The sequence below is a fragment of the Cygnus atratus genome, chromosome 1 (genome assembly GCF_013377495.2).
Source record: "Cygnus atratus isolate AKBS03 ecotype Queensland, Australia chromosome 1, CAtr_DNAZoo_HiC_assembly, whole genome shotgun sequence".
NCBI lineage: Eukaryota > Metazoa > Chordata > Aves > Anseriformes > Anatidae > Cygnus > Cygnus atratus.
The window spans coordinates 13,095,388-13,115,469 of record NC_066362.1 but is presented as its reverse complement, the minus strand read 5'-3'; the positions used below and the strand labels follow the sequence as shown (position 1 = coordinate 13,115,469).

Below are 20,082 nucleotides of genomic sequence, written 5' to 3'. Positions count from 1 at the left end.
AAATGGCGGGCACAGATGGAGCTTAGCAATCAAGAGCACATAAAGTTGTATTATGTACAGCCTGTAATTCAAAAAGTATTTCTACGATGTGACAAATACAATTGAAAGTAGAACTTGATAAACACTTCCGCTTTTCCTTCTCTGCTGAAGGCAGTCTCTTCTTTCCTTCTTTTTGCTCTCTAAACACGCGTATTTTCTGTCACCGGTTTCTCAGATGCACAGAAACTGTCTGTGAAAGTAAGTGTGAAATAGGCTATCTGGACCAGCCATTTCAAGGGGCGCAGATGAAGGAAGCGTTGCGCCAACCGCAAAGCACAATGCCTTGTGCTGCTTCCAAAATCAGGGCCATTAACGCAATCATCAAGAATCTGAGGCGATCAACTCAGGGGCATACGCCTTCTGCAGGAGAGCGGGGGATCGAGGCAGGCAGAGCTTTTTTTTTTCCAGCCTCGAGGCCACTCCAGGCAGCCGAGGGAGCAGCCACGGCCCGGCATCTCTCGTGAGGGAGGCTGACGAGGCGTAGGCGGAGCCAGCAGCGGCGGGCCGTTTACATCGGGCGTCGCCGCCATTTTGCGGCCAATCGTCGAGGCGATCGGCTCCGGGGCAGACGCTTTCTGCAGCGGAGCGGGGCATCGAGGCGGGCAGGGCTTCTTTTTTCCGGCATCGAGGCCACTCGAAGCAGGCTGACGAAGAGCGGGCGGAGCCAGAAGCGCCCCCTCCCTGGCCGTACAAAGGCAGCCCCTAGGGAGCGCAGCGGCCAGGACGGGCAGGCAGGGAGGGTCCCCTCACCGCTGTTTTCCAACGGTCTTTCCCAATGGTGGTTGTAACCTGCCCGTGAAGAGCCCAGCCATGGTGTCCGCCAGGCAGAAAACCATGGCCTCTGCATCTCTTGTGGGCTGAGACCAAAACGCAGATGGAAGGGCCATGACCCCCCGTGGCAGATGCCTACATGCAGACAGGGCCCCTGAGGGCTGAAAGAGCTTCCCCGACCCCCAGCTGTGGGGAATTCCAGAATCCTGAAGTCCCCCTAGGGTCCAAGGACAGAATTGGGTGTCGTGGTAGCAAGTGTGCTTTTTGAGCAAGTTGCTGTCTTCCTCAACAGGCTGTGAAGCATCCAGGAAATCTGAGCAAGAGACTGATGCTTGGTATCAAGTGCTGGCACAGGCTGAGCAACAGCCCTGCCTTAAGTCCTCTCAAGGGACTGCTAAGGGAGCCTCCGATCCTAAATTGCCCTAATTGATGGATGCGCAAGACTGTACTGGGATGTTAACTTTCCCTGCAGCAGCCCACACAGTGCTATGCTCTGCACTTGTAGCTAGAACAGCTCTGGTATCACACAGGTGTTGTGTCTGCTGCAGAGTAGTTAGTGCTGGCACAGCACCAGGACTCTAACTCTAACCCTCCCAGAGTCAGCAGGCTGGGGGTGGGCAAACAGTGAGAAAGGAACATCACCAGTGCAGCTGACCTAAACCAACCAAAGTGATATTCCATACCAAATGATGTAGTGTCACACACAGCAATAAAAGGTGGAAAAAGGAAGAAGAGGGTAGGAGTGGGCTCTCGTTGTGAAAATGTCTGTCCTCCCAAACAACAACTACGTGTATTGAGGCCCTGCTTCAAGGACATGGTCAAGCACTGTTCAGTTGTGGGAAGTAGAGAGTAATTTCTTTCCCCTGCACTTCCACACAGACTTTATTTTTTCCCCCCCCTTTTCCTTTTTTCCTTTTAGTTAAATTGTTTAATTAATAATAATCTTTCCTTAATAATTATTTTTCCCTTTAATTAAATTATTCTTATCTCAACCCATGAGTTGTTCTTTCCTTTACTTCTTCCCTTCCTCTTCCAAGGAGGGGGAGTGAGAGAGTGGTTATGGTGGAGTTCAGCTGCCTAGCAAGGTAAAACCACCACAAAGACAAGGGAAGCTGGACCCTCATCTCTGCTCAGAGCAGGAGGAGGAATCTCCCCCTTGCCCCTGAAGTGCCCCTATGCAATAGGTATGATGCTCTGGGGCAAAAAAAAAAAAAAAAAAACAACAAAAAAAACACACAAGCCCCAGGAAAGGGCAACAGTATAAACATGGACCAGCAAACCACCTATATAAGAACCAGTGCCACAAAAAAAGCACAAAGGGTGTTGGTGATTGGAGACTCCACTCTGAGAGGCACTGAATCGCCCATTTGCCGCCCAGACAATCTCTCTCGGGAGGTTTGCTGCCTGCCTGGGGCCCGCATCCACAACATCACAAAGAGGCTACCCAGCTTGGTTAAGCGACAGGACTACCACCCATTTCTACTCTTTCACATAGGGACAAGTGAGGTTGCAACAAGGAAACTACAAAACATCAAAAGGGACTTTGTGTCCCTTGGAAAGATGTTGAAGGGATGGGGAACCCAAGTAGTGTTCTCCTCATTCCTCCCAGTTGGAGACCTTGGGACCCAAGGAGGAGGCAATGTACAAATCAGGTGAATGATTGGCTGCAGAGCTGATGCCATGCTCAGGGTTTCCGGTTCTACAAACTCCACAACCTCCCTGGGCAGCCTGTTTCAGTGCTCCTTCACCCTCACCATGAAGAAGTTCTTTCGCATGCTGGTGCGGAACTTCCTGTCATCCGTTTTGTGGCCATTGCCTCTTGTCCTGTCCCCACAAACCACTGAAAAGAGGTTGGCCAAATCCCTCTGTCTCCCACACCTCAGGTATTTGTAAACATTGATAAGATCCCCTCTCAGTCTTCTTTTCTCCAGGCTGAACAGACCCAGGTCTCTCAGCCTTTCTTCATAGGGAAGATGCTCCAGGCCCCGTATCATCTTTGTGGCCCTCCGCTGGACTCTTTCCAGGAGATCCCTGTCTTTTTTGTACTGGGGAGCCCAGAACTGGACACAGTACTCCAGGTGAGGCCTGACCAGGGCAGAGTAGAGGGGGAGGATCACCTCCCTTGACCTGCTGGCCACGCTCCTTTTTATGCACGCCAGGATCCCATTGGCCCTCTTGGCCTTGAGGGCACACTGCTGGCTCATGGTCAACCTGTCCTCCATCAGGACCCCCAGGTCCTTCTCCTCAGAGCTCCTCTCCAGCAGGTCGTCCCCCAGCCTGTACTGATGCGTCCGGTTGTTCCTTCCCAGGTGCAGGACTCTACACTTGCTCTTATTAAACCTCATTTGGTTTCTTCCTGCCCATCTCTCCAGCCGGTCCAGGTCTCGCTGAATGGCAGCACAGCCTTCTGGCATGTCAGCCACTCCTCCCAGCTTCGTGTCATCGGTGTACTTGCTGAGGGCAGACACTATTCCCTCTTCAAGGTCGTTGATGAAGATGTTGAACAGGACCGGACCCAGCACCGACCCCTGGGGAACGCCGCTAGTCACAGGTCTCCAGCCGGACTCTGCGCCGCCGATCACCACCCTCTGAGCTTGGCCAGTCAGCCAGTTGTCAACCCACCTTACTGTCCACTCCTCTATCCCACATTTTCTCAGCTTTGCTAGCAGGATGTCGTGGCAGACAGTAACAACAGCCTTGTTAAATCAAGGTAGATGACATCCACTGCTCTCCCTCCATCTACCCTGCTGGTGATGTTATCATAGAAGGCAACGAGGTTGGTCAAGCACGATTTCCCCTTGGTGAATCCATGCTGACTACTCCTCATAACATTCTTCTCTTCCAATTGCTTGGAGAGGGCATCCAGAACATTTTTTCATTTACAAAGTGTTAAATTTTAAGTCTCTTATCTTTCAAGTATCTGAGAAAAGATGGCCACCGGATTAGTTAGGATTTTGAGGGAAGACAACTTTCTCCATGACATCACAAAAATTCTTGCCAGTTGTGATGGCATCCTGTGATTACCGTCAATAATGCTGGCTAAAACTGCTTCTCATATTACGCAGTTTCTCATATTTTCACTTGCTGTTATATATATATATATATATATATATATAAATAACATATATATGTTACATATAGTCCTCATTTTTAACCAGCTCCACAACATCTGTAACATACAGTACTGTTAAAAAGTAACCAAAAATCTGACAAAAAGTTACGTTCAACTACACAGAATCTGGACAATGCAGATTGTCTGTAGGTCACTGAACATGGAGGAGTAAACCTGATTCTATGGTATGTTAAGTTTCCCGGTAAGTTGAGCTTCCCCATGCATGCTATATAATCATCTCTTATCACTGTAAGGAAAAGGTTGAAAGGTTTTCCATATCTCAGAAATACTTTTAAAAAGAAACAAAAAAATCTTTTGAGTTTATACTAATTGCTGCACATACAATCTTAATTAACTAAAATTTATTCCAAACATCACCTAAATTGCTTATTCTTTCACTACGTCCACAAAAGAGTGTGTCAGCAAACTTGAAGTCTTAAGATCAAAAAAACAAGGTCATGACCCTGTCATATACAGTATTTATCAGTATATTCAGTTGGGTACTTCGGACAGGTCATTTCAGTTTCAAGTTACACATTAATCTAAAGAGTTTGTCAACGGCACTGGTACATCAGAATTAAGAAAAAATACAGACGTAAAAAAAAAGAGATAATGTATGCTGTGAAGCACCTCATAGTCCCAAATGAGCAAACATAACTATTAGTTTGCTGTTTAGAGAAAGGAATTCCCAGACTTTATTTTTCTCATGTGTGTGCACACAGCAGCACCACTGTTTCTGCTGTCTTCAGCTATCAAAGATGCCTGGACTTCCTACTTCATGTTATTTATGGCTATTGACTTTTTGTCATAATTGTATGCAATAAATAAGGCAAGGTGCTACACACGCAGTAACATTTAGAAATACCAAAGGGTTTTTTTAATCTCTGGAACTGGCACCCAGTATTTTTATTTTTTATACCATATTACATCACACAATCCCTTTTAAAACACTAATAGAATAAGGAAGGGTTCATTGTACCTTTATTGACTGCAAGACACTAGTCCCCTTCTCAGTTTCTATTTTGCAGTTACTGCATTCAATTTTTTGAATCTTCACACAGCCAGTGCCTGATGTTTTGATATCCAAATCTAGAATTAAAAGAGAATTAGCAACAGAACCATAAGACTCAGATCTGTTTAACGTAGTACTTGGTTACAATACAGTAACTATATGCAGTAGGATAAATGCTGTATAATTATCATCTGCTTACCTCTGGCAAGGTACAGTCCTTTAGTGATTTTTTTTTTTTTTTTAAACCATTCCTACACTCTACCTCCACCACACAACTACCTTAGCCACCATATCTACTAACAATTCTACCCTGTCATGGGTTTTGGGGTGGGAAAGCTGACAAGCAGTTTGAAACCATAAGGAATAGCAGAACTCCACTACAGGAGATGTGTTTGTATTAAGTTAGAGTTCACCTTGCTTAGACCTATGCTGCTTCAGCCAGCAAGCAGCGTAACACAAAAACAGGTACAGAAGCTTGCATGCACCATTCTTCCCTAGCCTGCTGGAAGGCCTGACTTACCCTCCAGGCATGAAGGAGCTTGAGTAACTGTTTGCAGTCTGAATCACCTCACCTTATTATTGTTCACAGGCTGCCATAAAGAAAACTCACTGGATCTTGTAGATAATGTGGCTATCAAGTGAGTAATTTATGGGTTCGTGCAGGAGCAGCACAAACATTTTTCTGCTACTTAAACTCAGGGATGAGCTCAAAGGACCAGGGAGAAGTGTGAGAAGGTGCAATCTGGGGATTCTGACTGCAGTAATAACCATTTATTTTAATGACCACCATAGACACTGGTAAAAGGCAAAGCAAGGAGAAGAAAGAAAAAGTTTTGTCTTTTCTTATGGAAAAGAATCAGAAAAAGAATGGAAGAATATAGGAGAATGTAATAGGTGTCATTTAATATGTTGCAAGAAGCAAGTAATTAGTGCTAGAAGAGATGCAGTGAGCTTACTGCACACTAAAGACCGGGGGGAACGACGAAGGAATAAATCTGGGAAAGAAACCTTCATTTAAGCAACTATGAAAGCCCTCCCTTCATCCTCACCATCTGCTAAGGTGACCAGAAACATTCTAAGAAATAGAGGGGAAGAATCAGAGTATATATAACAGGCTCTGCCCCAACAAGAAACCTGATGTCAGACCCACGAAATGGCAGAGGCTGAAGATCAACTGGCACACTGCTGCTCAGACCAGGCACTGGAACCACACTGAGGGCAGCTTACAGACAACAAAGACAACTCCAACTGACAACGAAGGAAGGTTCTGCCACCTAACAAAACAGGAGGATTCAGTACAGCAGGTGACAGATAAAATATGTTTAATTTCTTTGCTTCACGACTGCTACCTTCTTGCTGCAGTCACCTAAAGGCTAAGTTTAATGAAGGATGCAGACAGTATTTGTGGGGCAACAATTTAAGAAGACAAGGATCCCAGAAGAACTGGACTAGAGAAGCAAGTTTCCCAGAAAGCCTTTCCGTTTGTAGATACTGTTTTCTTAGCCTCCTCACAGAAAAAGAGGTAGATGCGCAGACCTCCAAGAAAGTGATACTGTGACCAAGATTTTACCTGACTGTACGTTTCTTAAATTTAATTTCTTAAATTGAGGCATGTAAAAGCACAAAAGGATGCTGACAAGGGATTGGTGACTAACAGAGGCTGGAGGGCCAGCATTACAATGTTTATATTGGCAAAGCCTAGGCAGTTTCACCAGACTAAAAATATCAGAGTGGTATCAGATCTATTTCAATTTGATCAATGCTGATCTGCAGGCTTTTAAGTTGTTGAGACGTGTAGGTGAGACATTTCCAAAGTGTTTTCTTTCCTGGGAAGTAGTTGGATTGTTTAAATACAGTTCAGAGAGACACTGATAGAGGCACAGACATCTGAGCTTGAAACAGCATTTCCTTGTACAGCACAAACCTGGAGAGTTCGAAAAGGAAAACAGTATTGTTTCTGAAATACAAGCTGTCTTACTCAAAACTGCTCAGTTTACCCACTGGAAAACTGCATGGTCCTCAGGAGAGCCTACATCCAAGACTTTTGCTACCTTACTTTCAGAGAAGAGAAGACACAAAAAGCAGCTTGCTTGTGCAAACCTTTAAATTCCATCAGTATGGCAGCTTCTAGCTCTTGTCACTTCTTTTAAGATAAAAAAAAAAAAGAGGAGAAGGCTTAAGAACAGACAGTTCAGCCATGATACCAACTTAATGAGACTTTGCTAAGAATAAAGATAACAAAAACTTCTGATCCTGCATGGTATATTACAGCCATCATGTGAAAAGTAGACTAGTAATGTAATCCTAGACATACTGAAGATCTGTGCCAAAATAGGATGCAGAAGTCCATGAATTCATGTGTGCGCTGTTAAGAAACGCAGCATTCCTGGCCTGGAAACACACACTCTTGATCCTTTGCAGAGTCAGAGTGCATTGCTAGCCTTGATTGAGGAAGAGTTAGTGGACAAGGAATGCCTGTCACATGAACAGGCTTCCTCATGCAAGAATAAGTGACTCCCAGAAAAGGCAGGCTAAGAGTTGGATAATATTGCTAACAGAACGTCAACAAACAAGGAGGAATAGGTTACAATCCATTTCAGTGCCAAAGCTCCACAAATAGTCTGATTTCTCCTTGGCAAAGCTGAGGGACTTCAGCCACACAAACCTTGAAGAACGCACAAAGATCTTTAAGGTGCAAAGGACTTGCATTGAAAATAAATGTGCACAGGAGAAAAAAAAAAAAAGACCTGTGATATGAAACTGTAGGCAGAGGTATCCCAGAAATACCACCTTAACCTATAATATTTAAAATAAATAGCTTATCAGCCTGTTTCAAAGTGACTCACCAGCACTGAACCACTAGAAATACTTCATCATGATCCAATTCTCTGCTTGTATGGGAAGCTTACCAGTACATGACCATACTTGTTAAGATAATTCAGTTTTATTTACTAAGGGCATCAGATTACAGTATTTGCTGCTCTGAGGCTGTAAATCTGCCATGTTTAGGAATAGACACCGATGATTGTTGTTTCTCAACTCAGTTAATATGTTAAGACTTAAGAAAATACACTGTTGAAAACATATCTGTTTTCCATTACATTTACAAAAGAACAAAAAGCAGAAACAAGTATTCCCAGGATCCTGGGTTCTCCCCTCATAAGTAGGATGAAAAAATGTTTAAGTGATAACATAATTTTGTGATATTGGTGATTCACAACAGCTTTCAAAACCCACACGTGCATTCAGCTTGCCTAGTTATGCCTACAAGAATCTACAGTATTTAACCAAAAATGAGAGTGATCTTATGGGCTTACATAAGACTGACGTGGTATAGTTAAGGTCTCACAAAGAGAGAACTGACACCAGAACAACCAGACAAAAATACACTGGCTTCTAAATTGGCCCAAGCCTGGAATGCTTGAGGGGATAGAATTTTGGTATTCTACTCAGGGAAGCTTGGCCACTGCTTCAGACTTGATGGTTCTCCTACACGACTTTGGCGTAGCTGCCGAAACAGTCCCTTCCCCAGGGTATAATACAGAAACGCATTGGAACTGTCCGCTAAAGGACGTTGTAGAGTCTTCATCCTTGGAGGTTTTCAGAACCTGGAACTAGAAACCTCCTGAGGCCCCCATCAAACCTGAATTACCCTATAATTCTAATAATACATACCTACTAAAACTACACATAGGAACTACATAGGAAGAAAAGAAGGATGATTCTCAAATTCTGGTTATGCCAGACCTCAGCTGGCTTTACCTGAGGGTTTAGTCAACATACACTAACAAGAGAGAGCTGGTTTCAGGGTTAGTCAGCACATGCTGTTCTAGATGCCAAGTGGGATTCCCTTCCTGCGATGAGCAGACTCACACCCTACAGCTATATGCCCATACCATCCCTGGAATAAATAGCTAAGATATATACAACCTGAAGTAAAATAAATAAAAAATCTGCTAGATTAAGGAGCAATGCATCAACATCTATTATTTGTGAAGGTTAAATGTGTCGGAGGATGATCAGATTGAGTAGGATATTGAAAGACTATGAACAGCACAAGACTAGCCACTGGAACAGAAACAGAGCATCCTTCAGCAGTCAGCCCGGTAGGGCTAATACAAGTTGTCTTTGGTTTAAGGTGTGTATTTAAACTTGTCATCCAGCACCTTCTGCAAATGTTCGTCAGGTTCTGTGGAGTTTTAGCCAACTTGAAGTTTCCTGGGTAAGTTCCAACCCAAATTGCAAAAGCTGTTATGAAATGCTTTCACTTCTAAAAAGGAAACTAACTAGAATACTGTAAGGACATCCACATCGACTTCTCAGCTTCTTACAGTCGAGTGGCAGAAAAGTGTTGAGATAAAACAGTCTAAACAGAACAGGGCCAACACCCTCACACGGGCAAGGAAGGCCAGAAAAAAGCCAGAATGTTGAAAGAGGAATGCTTACAGCACTGTTAGACTTCACGATCTTAAGGGTCTTTTCTAACCAAAGTGATCCTGCGATTCCAATTCTGTGCTTCTATGAGTCCAGAGCCTTCTATGACACTATCTGTAGTCTGAGATGCATTTTCCAAGGAGTCAGATCTTGTGCACTGATGTTTAATGGACATTTCTTTCCTACCACAGGAAAAGGAACAACCCAAAAAACAAACAACTACTCAGAGAACCCAAAAGACATGCCAGAGCTGAAGTGGAACCTTACTGGCAAATAGCTTCACTGACTACAAAAAATATTTACATCAAGAGATTTATCTCTGGATATGTCTAGATAGCACAACGAGACAACACTAACACTGTGCTAATTATGGTGCAACAAACACCAAGTAGTAGAAGGTGACTACAATCCACAGACTGTACAGGGTACCCAAATTGTATAATCTTACCCCAAAAATAAGTGGAACGACTTGCTTAGAAACCCAGAAGCTAATAAAGCCCATCTCAAGAATGTGAGGAAGGAGACTGGGAGTGTCTGCAGAGTTGGTTGATGTTCAATACATAATATGAACATAATTTCAAAATAGGACAACAGCTAAATTAATTCTTTCTATTAGAATTCATTGCTAAGGCCTTGAGGAAGGTTCTCCACATTCAAGCTCTTTATGAAGGCTGAGATTTTCCAGGTCTTAACACAATGAATTCTCCCCTCCCATCCTTCAAAAAGAGTAACAAGCATCAAGCAACACAAACTAGTCACTCAAACACCCTTTAGAAAATGAAGTATATGACTGTTGCTTAACAACTACAACAAAAAGACAACTGGTGTCAGAGAAATGAAGGGTAACAAATGAAAGGATGGGTTTTGGTTTGATTGTTTACTAATAGAGTTCATCCCAGGATTACAAACTACAGAGAAGCCAACATAATCTTAGTACGTGCCAAGCAGGGAAAAAAAAAAACAACCACAAAAACCCAAAAAAATAAGAACCTAGCAGATAGACAACTCTTCAGGAAGAGTTGAATCTACAAGCAGACGACACTCCTGTCTCATGACACTGCTACTGTTTGGTGAAAGAGGCAACAAATACACTGATAATATTTGATCTGCTCACAAACAGTGAACTTGGACTTTCAGAAGTCTTCGACAAAGTCCTGGATCGTTTTCTGACTTTTAACTATAAATTATGCATCATCTCGAACACTTTGTGAACTTGGAAATCAGTACGGGTAGCAAGGCTGAAAAACTTTTCACCAGCTGAATTATTCAGACTTGTTAAAACTGACTGTCAAATTGCAGAAGATCTTGAAATACTGCGCACTTGTGAGAGAAAATAGCAGGAAGTTTGATGGACAGTATACCTCTGGAAATACCTGGAAAGTATACCTGGAAATTCTTTGCCAAAAGGCATGGAGTTCGCCAGTAAGCTTTCACCATGGCACTGTTTCCACATGCAAATGGACAAGCACTTGGACGAGAGATCCACTGAGGGTCCGAGCTGTATCAGGCTCAGAAGATACCCAAGCTGAAAACAGCTGACAGCACACTTGGCTGTTTGCCCTGTTCGTACTCTTCCCTGAGCATCGTCTTATGCCTGCTGCTGGAGACAGGACAGAGGACTAGTTGAATTTATAGTATGAATTAGTATGGCTATCCTAAATGAGTCAAAGCAGAGATGAGTAAAAAGATTAAAGGTTCTGAATGCCTTTGCTATAGGAGTTAGGAAAAGCAGTAACTGAGAAAATTTAATGTGGTGGTCCAAAAACCTCACAGATGGCACATATTAAGTGTGAATTGGATAGGATTATTCACCATTTCTCATAGCACAGCTGCAGCAGAGCATCTGAAGAAATAAAGCAGCAGGGAAGGGGGGAAAGCAACCAGCAAAACCGAATCACCTCTGGGTCAACAGCTCGCTAAGCTCATAGAGGGGAATTATCCCAGCAAGCTCACCCTTTGACATCCCTAAACTGAAGGCCACCATCAGTGCTTCAGTACGGATGTCTGCTGTTACCAGCAGCGACGGTGGCTCTCAGAAATGGCTTGCAGGTCGTGTACAAGAAGCCTTGCCCAGACTTTTCCCTTGTGTCAAGACGATGACGTGAGACTTGCCCTAAAAAGAACGGCTCCCCTTGGCATTTCATCTACTTTTGCTACCGCTTCTTCCAGGCGATTTTGACCCCCGAGGAGGGCCACACAGCAACCCCCATCCCCACGGCCCCAAAAGAGCCCGCAGAGGTGCCCAGCGCCCACCGGGGACCCCCACCCCTCACCCGCACCAGCCCAGCACCCTCCCCACGGCACCGGCTCCCCCTGCCCACCCACCGAACTCCGCCGGCGCCCGGACCTCCACGGCGGCCCCGCTGCCCACGCCGTCGGCCGCGATGGCGGCGAGCTGCAGCTCCTCGTCGTACCGCACCCGGACGCGCTCCGGGTCCCGTCTGTCGCCGCGGACGGTGACCAGCAGCAGGCGGTCGGAGCCCGGGCGGCGCCGCGGCTCCAGCGGCCGCACGCTCACCTCGCACGGCAGCCGCACCCGCAGCCGCCCCCGGGGGCCGACCGCCAGCTCCCATTCCTTCAGGGGCTTGCGGGCGCCGCCGGGCGCGGCGGAGGAGCTGCTCCAGGCGCGGGGCCACCAGCGGCAGCCCGCCCGCAGCGCCCTCATGGCGGCGCCCCCCCTTCTTCTTCTTCTTCTTCCTCTTCTTCTTCTTCTTCTTCTTCCTCCTCCTCCTTCCCCCTCCCCACCTCGCCAAGGTCACGTGACGCCTCGTAAACAGGCGGCGGCCGCCACGAGCGCCCCCCGCCGAGGAGGCTCCTGGGACTCGTAGTTCGCGGAAACTACCCGGGTGTTCTCATTGGGCGGCGGAGAGGGGGGGGCAAGGGGAGGGAGGTGAGGGCTCGCCTTCGGCCGCTATTGGGCGGCGCTAGAGCCAATGGGAAGGGAGGGGGGGGGGAGAAGGGGGGGTGTTGAGGGGAGGGGGAGGAGGCGGGCTCGCGTTGCCATGGGAACGGGGACGCGGCGGGCGGGGCGGGGCGGGGAGCGCAGGTGAGGCTGGGGGGGGCTGCGGCCGCCTCAGGCCGGGGGGGGTGGGGGGGACACACCACATTTGCCGAGCTCTCCGTAAATAAATCACCTTAAATACAACAGTCGTCTGCGGCTTGTACGCAAGTGGGGAGCCCCTGCGTTCAGCTAAAAGCTTTCTGTGCCCCCCCCCCCAGCCCGCGGCGCTGTTGTACAGCGATTAAAAAGGGGAGGTGCGGCTCCACAGCCATTAAAAAGGGGACGGGGGGGGGGGGGGGAGTTCTGTGGGGCCAGGGCTGGCTTCGTGCCCCCGAGCGCTGCGGGAGGCACAGAAAGGTGCTGCCCCACACCACAACAAATAATGAAGCCCGGGGATGTCTGTTGGGTCCTCCCTTTTACACCCCATGGTGGTATTTTGTGTGTGTGGGGGGGTGTTTTTCCCCCCAAATAACCCTACAAGCCACGCAATAGGGCATGTGCTCGCCCAGCTCTTTCTGTCCCGTTACCGTCACATCTGTCTCTGTCGCTGTGCCACAGGTTGCGTATTTGTGAGCCCAATGGGGAGGAAGGTGGCCCTGGCACTCCTTGTCCAGCGGTAATTTCCTCAGTGGAAGGCTCGGTAAGGCTTCGTGCTGACTGGCAGAGCTCTTCGGGTTCGCTTACTGCTTTGCTTTGTGTTGTTCAGCCTCAAGAATCATCAAATGAATCCCAAAAAGGGCCTGCCTGCCATACGCTGGCTTAGTGTAGAGGAATAGGTTTCTGGAGAGTGAAAAATGGACCATGAAGTATCTTGGGACGTGAGGAGGGATGGATGTTAATTTTTGCAGGTCTTTAGAAATAGTTGATTTTTGAAATATACATATACACACACACACATATGTATATATATATTAAGGAATTCTTGCTGTTGAGCCCGAATATTGAATCTACCTGTTCGCTGCACAAGTTGCTGGGGCAGCAGCAGTGAGCCAGCAGTGCAAGGCGCTGCAAGGCTCTACAAAGCTCTGCAAGGCACTACAAGGCTCTGCAAGGCACTACAAGGCTCTGCAAGGCTCTACAAAGCTCTGCAAGGCTCTACAAAGCTCTGCAAGGCTCTACAAAGCTCTGCAAGGCGCTGACAAGGCGCTGCCGCCGGGTGGCAGCCGGCCCCACGAGTCCCCTTCGCTGCCGCGGGGACCAGAAGAGTTTAAGCCTTGGCTAAGTGCAGCACAGTTTTGTTTTGCCTCCATTTTTTTTTTTTCTACTTCTCTCCATTAGATACATGCTAGGTACCTAAACATCCTTCAAAATGTATTTATAAATACTGAAAAAAAAAACACACCCTGAAAAGAGGAACTGCTAGGAAGAGTTCTTTCTCCATATAAACTAAACTTAATGTTTTTAAAGTTTTACTTGTGCCATCTATATTTTGGCTATAATGTTGATTCACTTTCGTTTTCATGCTCTTGATTGATTTCCAGTTGATTACGCCCTGCAGGAGTATCCTTGTGCTGAGGTTGTTCTCCTGCTGAGGTTCCTACCTGCAAGAACACTTCAAGTTAATCACAGAATCTCAGAATCATAGAATATCCAAGTTGGAAGGGATCCAAAAGGACCATCGAGACCAACTCCTAGGTCCCCAAAGGAACACTCAAAAAAAAAAATCAGATCAAGTTAACAGAAAGTGTTTGAGCAAAGTTTACCACACACAGGGCTAGCTGCTTATCAGTGTTCCTTCATATAAAGCTTAAGAATTTTGGTGTCAGGATATAGTTGTTTTGTTTTGTTTTTTAAAGTTTATTAAAAAATCCTATGCGATTCTACCGTGAAATATTTTTATGACATTATTTTAATCCATTAGTTGTAGCTGGCAATTTATATTTCTCAGCATCTTTCTGAACTCCTTCCCTGAACTTTCCTATTTCTTAATAAGTCATCTGTTGGGCTTGGTGGGTAGACAAAGGTTTTTTGTTTGTTTTCCTCTGTAATCTAGTGGATGTGTAGTGATGGTAACAGTTTCTGCTCATGGGTGGCAGAGAGAAGCTGTCTCCAGAATACACAGGGGTTTGGATTTCAGGGTTGTTTTTTTGTTTGTCACGCTACCAGATATTTTCTGAGGAAAGTAAGTTCCGCATGGAAACCAAGTGAAAAGGGAAGTGACAAACCTCACCATTCAAATCCTCCTTATCTTAGCCATATCTAACTGCAACTCCAGCAGCTAAAGTCTGTGGGGTGCTCAGGGTGATTCCATCCCAAACAGCAGGGACTTGAAAACAAACAGAAACAAGGGAACTCATAACAGAAATCGTTAAGCAATTTAGGTATGCAGTGCGCTGTCATTTCCCCAAAATAGTTGTCTGTGGAATCGTACAGTCTAATCAAACACTCTGAATTACACAGATATAATGCCCTATTGTATGCTGTGTAATTTTAATTTCAGCTATCACTTAATGTTGACATAGCTTTGTGTTTTAAAGGCACAGCCCTTCATGCTGAACCACTAGCTCTGCCCAGTTAAAACAGAGGTCCTGCTATTTACCAGACTGTAAACTTCAGGAAACAAGCATTAGGAAATAAGATCTTAGGGGATGAAAAGAACATCACTGGGCCATTGAATAAATCCATGGTACTCCCGTGTTACCAATATCATCTGTAGATCTCATCTCTTCCCTTCTCTTCAAAGAAGATATGGTAGAACTGAAAAAGATGACAGGGACAGTAGAATGCAGAGAAGGGTTTTCATACCAGTAACAGCAGGTAGGTTGGGTTCTTCAGCCTGCAGAAAGGATTACCAAATGAAGAGACAGTGCTAGAAAACACCTAGTGGCACAGAAAGGTTGAGATTATTCAGTGACTCATGCAGTAAAACAACTAGGTGATTCAAAACAAGCAAAAAGAACTGATTGTTCATGTCATGCAGAGGTGAGGTGAGAAACTCCATTCCCTCAGATTTTGCAGATACTGAATGTTTTGCATGAGTTTAAGGTGAGAGTGGATGAGTTCGGGGAAGCAGCACTATACTGTGACTGAGGGATTCTTCTGCGTGCCCCCAGGCATCCAGTGTTGGCTGGAGGTATGCTGAGCTAGATCGGCTCTGGGTCTTTTCAGGTATCGCTGTTCAGATGTTCCAACTGAATTATTTATGGTTTTTCTTACTCATTCAGTGTAAAGCACAAAGTCAGTTGTCTTGGTTTCAGAGCCATGTTTATTTTTTAAGATCTGTGTGTAAAAGGAAGCAGCATGAAGATGTGGATAGATACCCTGTGTCATGCCCAGTAGCTCGTCTGTTCTGTTCATTGTCTCCCTGCTTTGGGTGCTGCCCCTGCCTCTCTGAGCAGGACAGATGGGAATGTGGCTGACTTCTAGTCAATTATGTTCATGTCATTGACTTGGAAATATTCAGGCTTCCTTAGTTGATTTTGCCTGAGAAACTAATCCTATGGCCGTTGGCTCTCACAGATTGGTGGTGAGGGAGAAGGAAAGAACATCCCCCTTAGAAAAGAAGGAAACGGTGCACAACATCCACTGGTGCAGCTGGCTATGGAAGGAGATCCATGTCTGTGGCCTCAGTTCAACCTAGTTTCACTTTGCACCTATTCATTTAAACTTGTCTAAACCTTAGACTTGTGTTCTTGTATTAAACAAAAAAACCTTTGGTGGGTTGGAACATTTACATGTCAGTCTATACCAGTTTAACTAACCTGGCTTAAATGAAGTATCATTTTTGTGTGGCAGCAAAGAATGAGTGAGGGAATAGTTTAAGAAATTATATTTTCATAATGAAGGAAAGCAGCACACATGTCAATGTATAATGTACCATCTATAAATCCAGCTGTGAACCTGCATCCAATATTAGTAATAAGCTGCATCCGTATGTCCACTGGAGTTAGCCTACTTGCACAAATAACTGCTCATTGTTTTAATTCATTTCACAGACCTCACAGTCTCAGAAGTTATCAGATTGGAAGTATAAATTAACTTGAATGTATATTCATACACAAGTTTTAATAAAACAGTTTAAAAGGCATTAATTTAACATATTCTCTTCATCATACAACAGGTTTTGTCTCCAGCAATAACAACGTAAACAATTTGATGTTACTCTAACAATGAATTCATACCTTTATTCCTGTAACAATGGCTTAGAGAAAAAAAAAGTGCTTTATTTTTATTTTTTCATTGTGCTTAAAATTAAAAAATCACGTTCAGGTTGGGCTTGAAGGGTAAGACTGGGTAACTGATATCAAAATCTTATTGACAATTTTCTGAACCAGAATCTTTTTCTAATTCATTTAATAAATGCAAGGAATTAAGGTTTAATGGGTTCATCACTGCATGTTAATGAAGTTGATTACATGAAGCATACTTCCCTCAACAGGGACTTTTACAAGATTGGTGTCTTCTTAATTAGTCTAGCTGATGCATCTGCATACACAGAGCTGTATCTCTTCATGTTCAGAATGAAATTTTACTAGTTTTACTACTTTTTGCAATTGTCATTCTGGAAAGAGGAGCTGTATCTCTTCATGTTCAGAATGAAATTTTACTAGTTTTACTACTTTTTGCAATTGTCATTCTGGAAAGAGCCAATGCAGCTAAGCATGACCTTTCTGCATTCTGCACTGGCATTTGTATTAACACTGCTGTTTGCTGGAGAGGTACTGAAGTAAAGGTGCTGGAATTCGTCTTGGGAATCTGATTTTGGACTTTTGTTATTGCTGTCCTGAAGCTGTTTCACAAGACGGTTCTCAGTGTGATTTGACCTGGGTTCTGAAATGGACTCGTAATTCCAAGGCCTTGGTATTATTTGCAGTTCTAGAGTTTGAGAACATTTATGTTTATTGAACTATTCTGTAAGTTTAGAAATCATTCCAGCTTTCATTTCTATTTGAATTAAACCATTTATAAGATACTGCAAAAATACAATTTTCCCACTTTGATTTTTGAACTTCATATATGTGATTTTCTGTAAGCTAGATTTTAAATATAATTCTATAGTAGGTAATTGAAGAATGCTAAACTTTGTATATCTTTTGTTACAGTACCACTTCCTAATATTTTGAAAAGGCAAGTCCGTTCCCTTCCTTCTTAGTGCTTATCACACTAGCTAAGGCTAACTTTTCTCCTCTGTCTGATGTGTCTGTATTTGTGTCTTATCATTATGTTTTAAACTTGTCATATCCAGGAGATTGTTTTTGTTTTCTTTCTGCCCAGCAAATTGGAGTCTCTAGCAAGGACTTTTTTGTACTACCGTACTCTGAAGGAGTGTTAACTTGCATCAACTGCAAGTGTTTGATTTGCATCAACTCTGGTTCACATACAAGTATCAACAAAAATGCCTACACAGATGAAGCTCTCAGTTTTTGGCATCTCTCTGCTTAGAGTTTCTTTCACTTGTGCTTTTCCCACTTTCTAAATTCTTCCGATATATTCAGAGTCACAAAAGCACCAGCAGCAGACGTGAACATGAAATGCATATTCTAAAAATTTCAGCACTTTTATTGGTGAAAAACAACTTTATTAATCATGTATACTTGCTTATGTACAGTGCTTCAGAGTTTATTTCTTGGCCTCTGCGGTGTTTGCAGTTGTTTCACAATGTTTTGACTCCTTCAGGAGAGATCATGAAATTGCTTTTTTTTTTTTCCATAAGCAAATACAGCTGCTGAAATCTCTCTACAAGTCAAACTGTTCTTGAAGAAATTCCAAAAATCACTGAAGAAAGTCATAAACTTACCAGTACAAGTTTCACTACCTTTATAGACAACTAATTTTTCAAAAGATGGCTATGCACAGCACATTTTTTAATCCATTTCCCCACCACAGCTGTATAAAGAAATCACAGTTTTCTGAACCAACAGATTTCTGGTTTTGGAATGTAAAATTACTCTGGTTGTTTCATTGGAGAAATCCAATATATACTATTGCCATATTCACAAAAACCCTCCTTGATTTTATTATGGTTTTAATTTTGATTCTTTTTGATTTATGATAATTTTTTTTTAAAGGAGAGAAGTCTCCCATATGTTACGTGAATGGCCGAATGATGTCAAGATAATATGGTGTAAGTCCTGCGTTTTGGCAGCTGATAGGGGTTTTATCATGACTGTACTACAGCAGAATACAACGTTCTCTGCATAATAGTTACTTTCAGTAATAGTTACTCTAGAAAGATCCAGTAGCGTCAGGTAACACTTGCAGCTGTCAGCAATCTTTCTCCCAAAATTTTGAACTAAAATATTGGGATGCTATTTGTCAATTCACTGCATCTAAGTCCCACTGTAGTGAGTTTGGGAAGGAATGCTTGAATTCTTCCATATATGCCCTGTCTTCACTATCCTCTGTGTTTTGTTCCACAAACATGCTTGCTCCCCTATCTTACTATGTCATAGCTAGATTTCTGTGTGCCAGAGAGGTTCTCCATCCCTTCTCTTCCTTTTGTAAGATGTTTATTGCCTCTGGTCATTCTTTATCTCATACAACTTTTTCCTAAAACATTTGTCTTGTTTTGTGCCACCTTCATGCAAAAGGTCAATATTTTAAAACTCTGAATATAAAAAACTCTTTAAGATACTGTTATGCCAGATGGTTTTGGCAGCCATTAATATTTGATGTCATGAGAAGTACGGACCTGACTGACATTGCTATGTCCGATAAGGGTGCCAAGAGCATTGTGTCCCCCATATTCAACCTCCCATTCTCTGTTCCTGGCTCTGTATTTTCACGTGCCTCAGCCAATTCTGACAATCGATGCCTAAGAACATAGTCCTGAAGTGCTGAACTGGGATAATAACCATAAGGTGAAGTTACGTAAAGTTATAGTAACTTGTCATTAAGTCTTATCTTGCTCAGAAGTAAATGCCCTTGGTCTAGCTGTTCTAAGTGCAGAGATCTTAGAGATTTCTATTCCTAAGGAGAGCTGTGAAGGTGGGATTTGCCCAGACATAATTGTAGGAAAGTTATATTTTTCAAAAACTCTACTTGTTCCCACTTTCTTCTATTTCTCTCCCTATGTATTTTTTCTAAACTGTGTCCTCTAATTTGGGATAAAGTTTATACTAAAGCTATGTTTATAAAATCTGCATGTTAGCTTCTTTTATCACTCTTTTGGAAAAAGAACAAAACAACAAACAAGCAAACAAACAAAAACGAGATCCAACACTGTACTAGAGATCAAAATACCACTTAAATCCTGTAAGATTTTCCTCGAGTAGTTAGTTCACTTGGATATTTCTCAGGGTCATATTATTTTAACACGGGTCACGGATACTAAAAATGTGACTTGCTCCATAACTGAAATGTTAGTGTACTACATAAGAACTCTGACAGGAGGAGATCTTAGGATAATTTTTTTTTTCCAGTATTTCTCTACCTCCTGTTCTTAGATATTATACCATGTTTTCTCATTTCGCATGTGTTTGTTTGTTTGTTTGTTTTGTTGGTGGTGGTTTTTGTTGTTGTTGGTGGTTTTTGGTCTAGTTATTTACTTATTTGTCTTTTTAAGTTTGACAATACAATGACTTAGAAACACAAATAATTTTAATGATATTGCTCACAAAAGTTAGATGTGTCTTGTCCTCAAGACCTCCATGTTCTGTGAAAGGGCTCCCTTTCTATGTATTTGCTCCCTGCAAGGTCAGGGGACAAAGTGAAGGGTGGGTTTACGCTGGGTGGAGAGAAGAGAAAGCACATTCGTTCATTAGTCCTATGGAG

The 20,082-nt window shown here is 43.6% G+C and overlaps 2 protein-coding genes across 2 annotated transcripts in view; one reads left to right on the top strand and one right to left on the bottom strand.

Moving 5' to 3' along the window:
- FAM185A (family with sequence similarity 185 member A) overlaps positions 1–12,154 on the bottom strand; it is a 51,761-nt gene extending 39,607 nt beyond the window's left edge. Inside the window, exons 1-2 of the mRNA XM_035549559.2 lie at positions 11,694–12,154; positions 4,902–5,011 (exon numbers count right to left, since the gene is read on the bottom strand). Coding sequence (XP_035405452.1) covers positions 4,902–5,011; positions 11,694–12,033 — 450 coding nt within the window. The 5' untranslated portion in view covers positions 12,034–12,154. The remainder of the gene's footprint in view (positions 1–4,901; positions 5,012–11,693) is intronic.
- Positions 12,155–12,958: 804 nt separating this feature from the next.
- The window catches only part of CCDC146 (coiled-coil domain containing 146), a 78,123-nt gene continuing 70,999 nt past the window's right edge, over positions 12,959–20,082 (top strand). The window contains exon 1 of the mRNA XM_035549309.2: positions 12,959–13,009. The gene's annotated coding sequence lies outside the window, so the exon portion shown is untranslated. The remainder of the gene's footprint in view (positions 13,010–20,082) is intronic.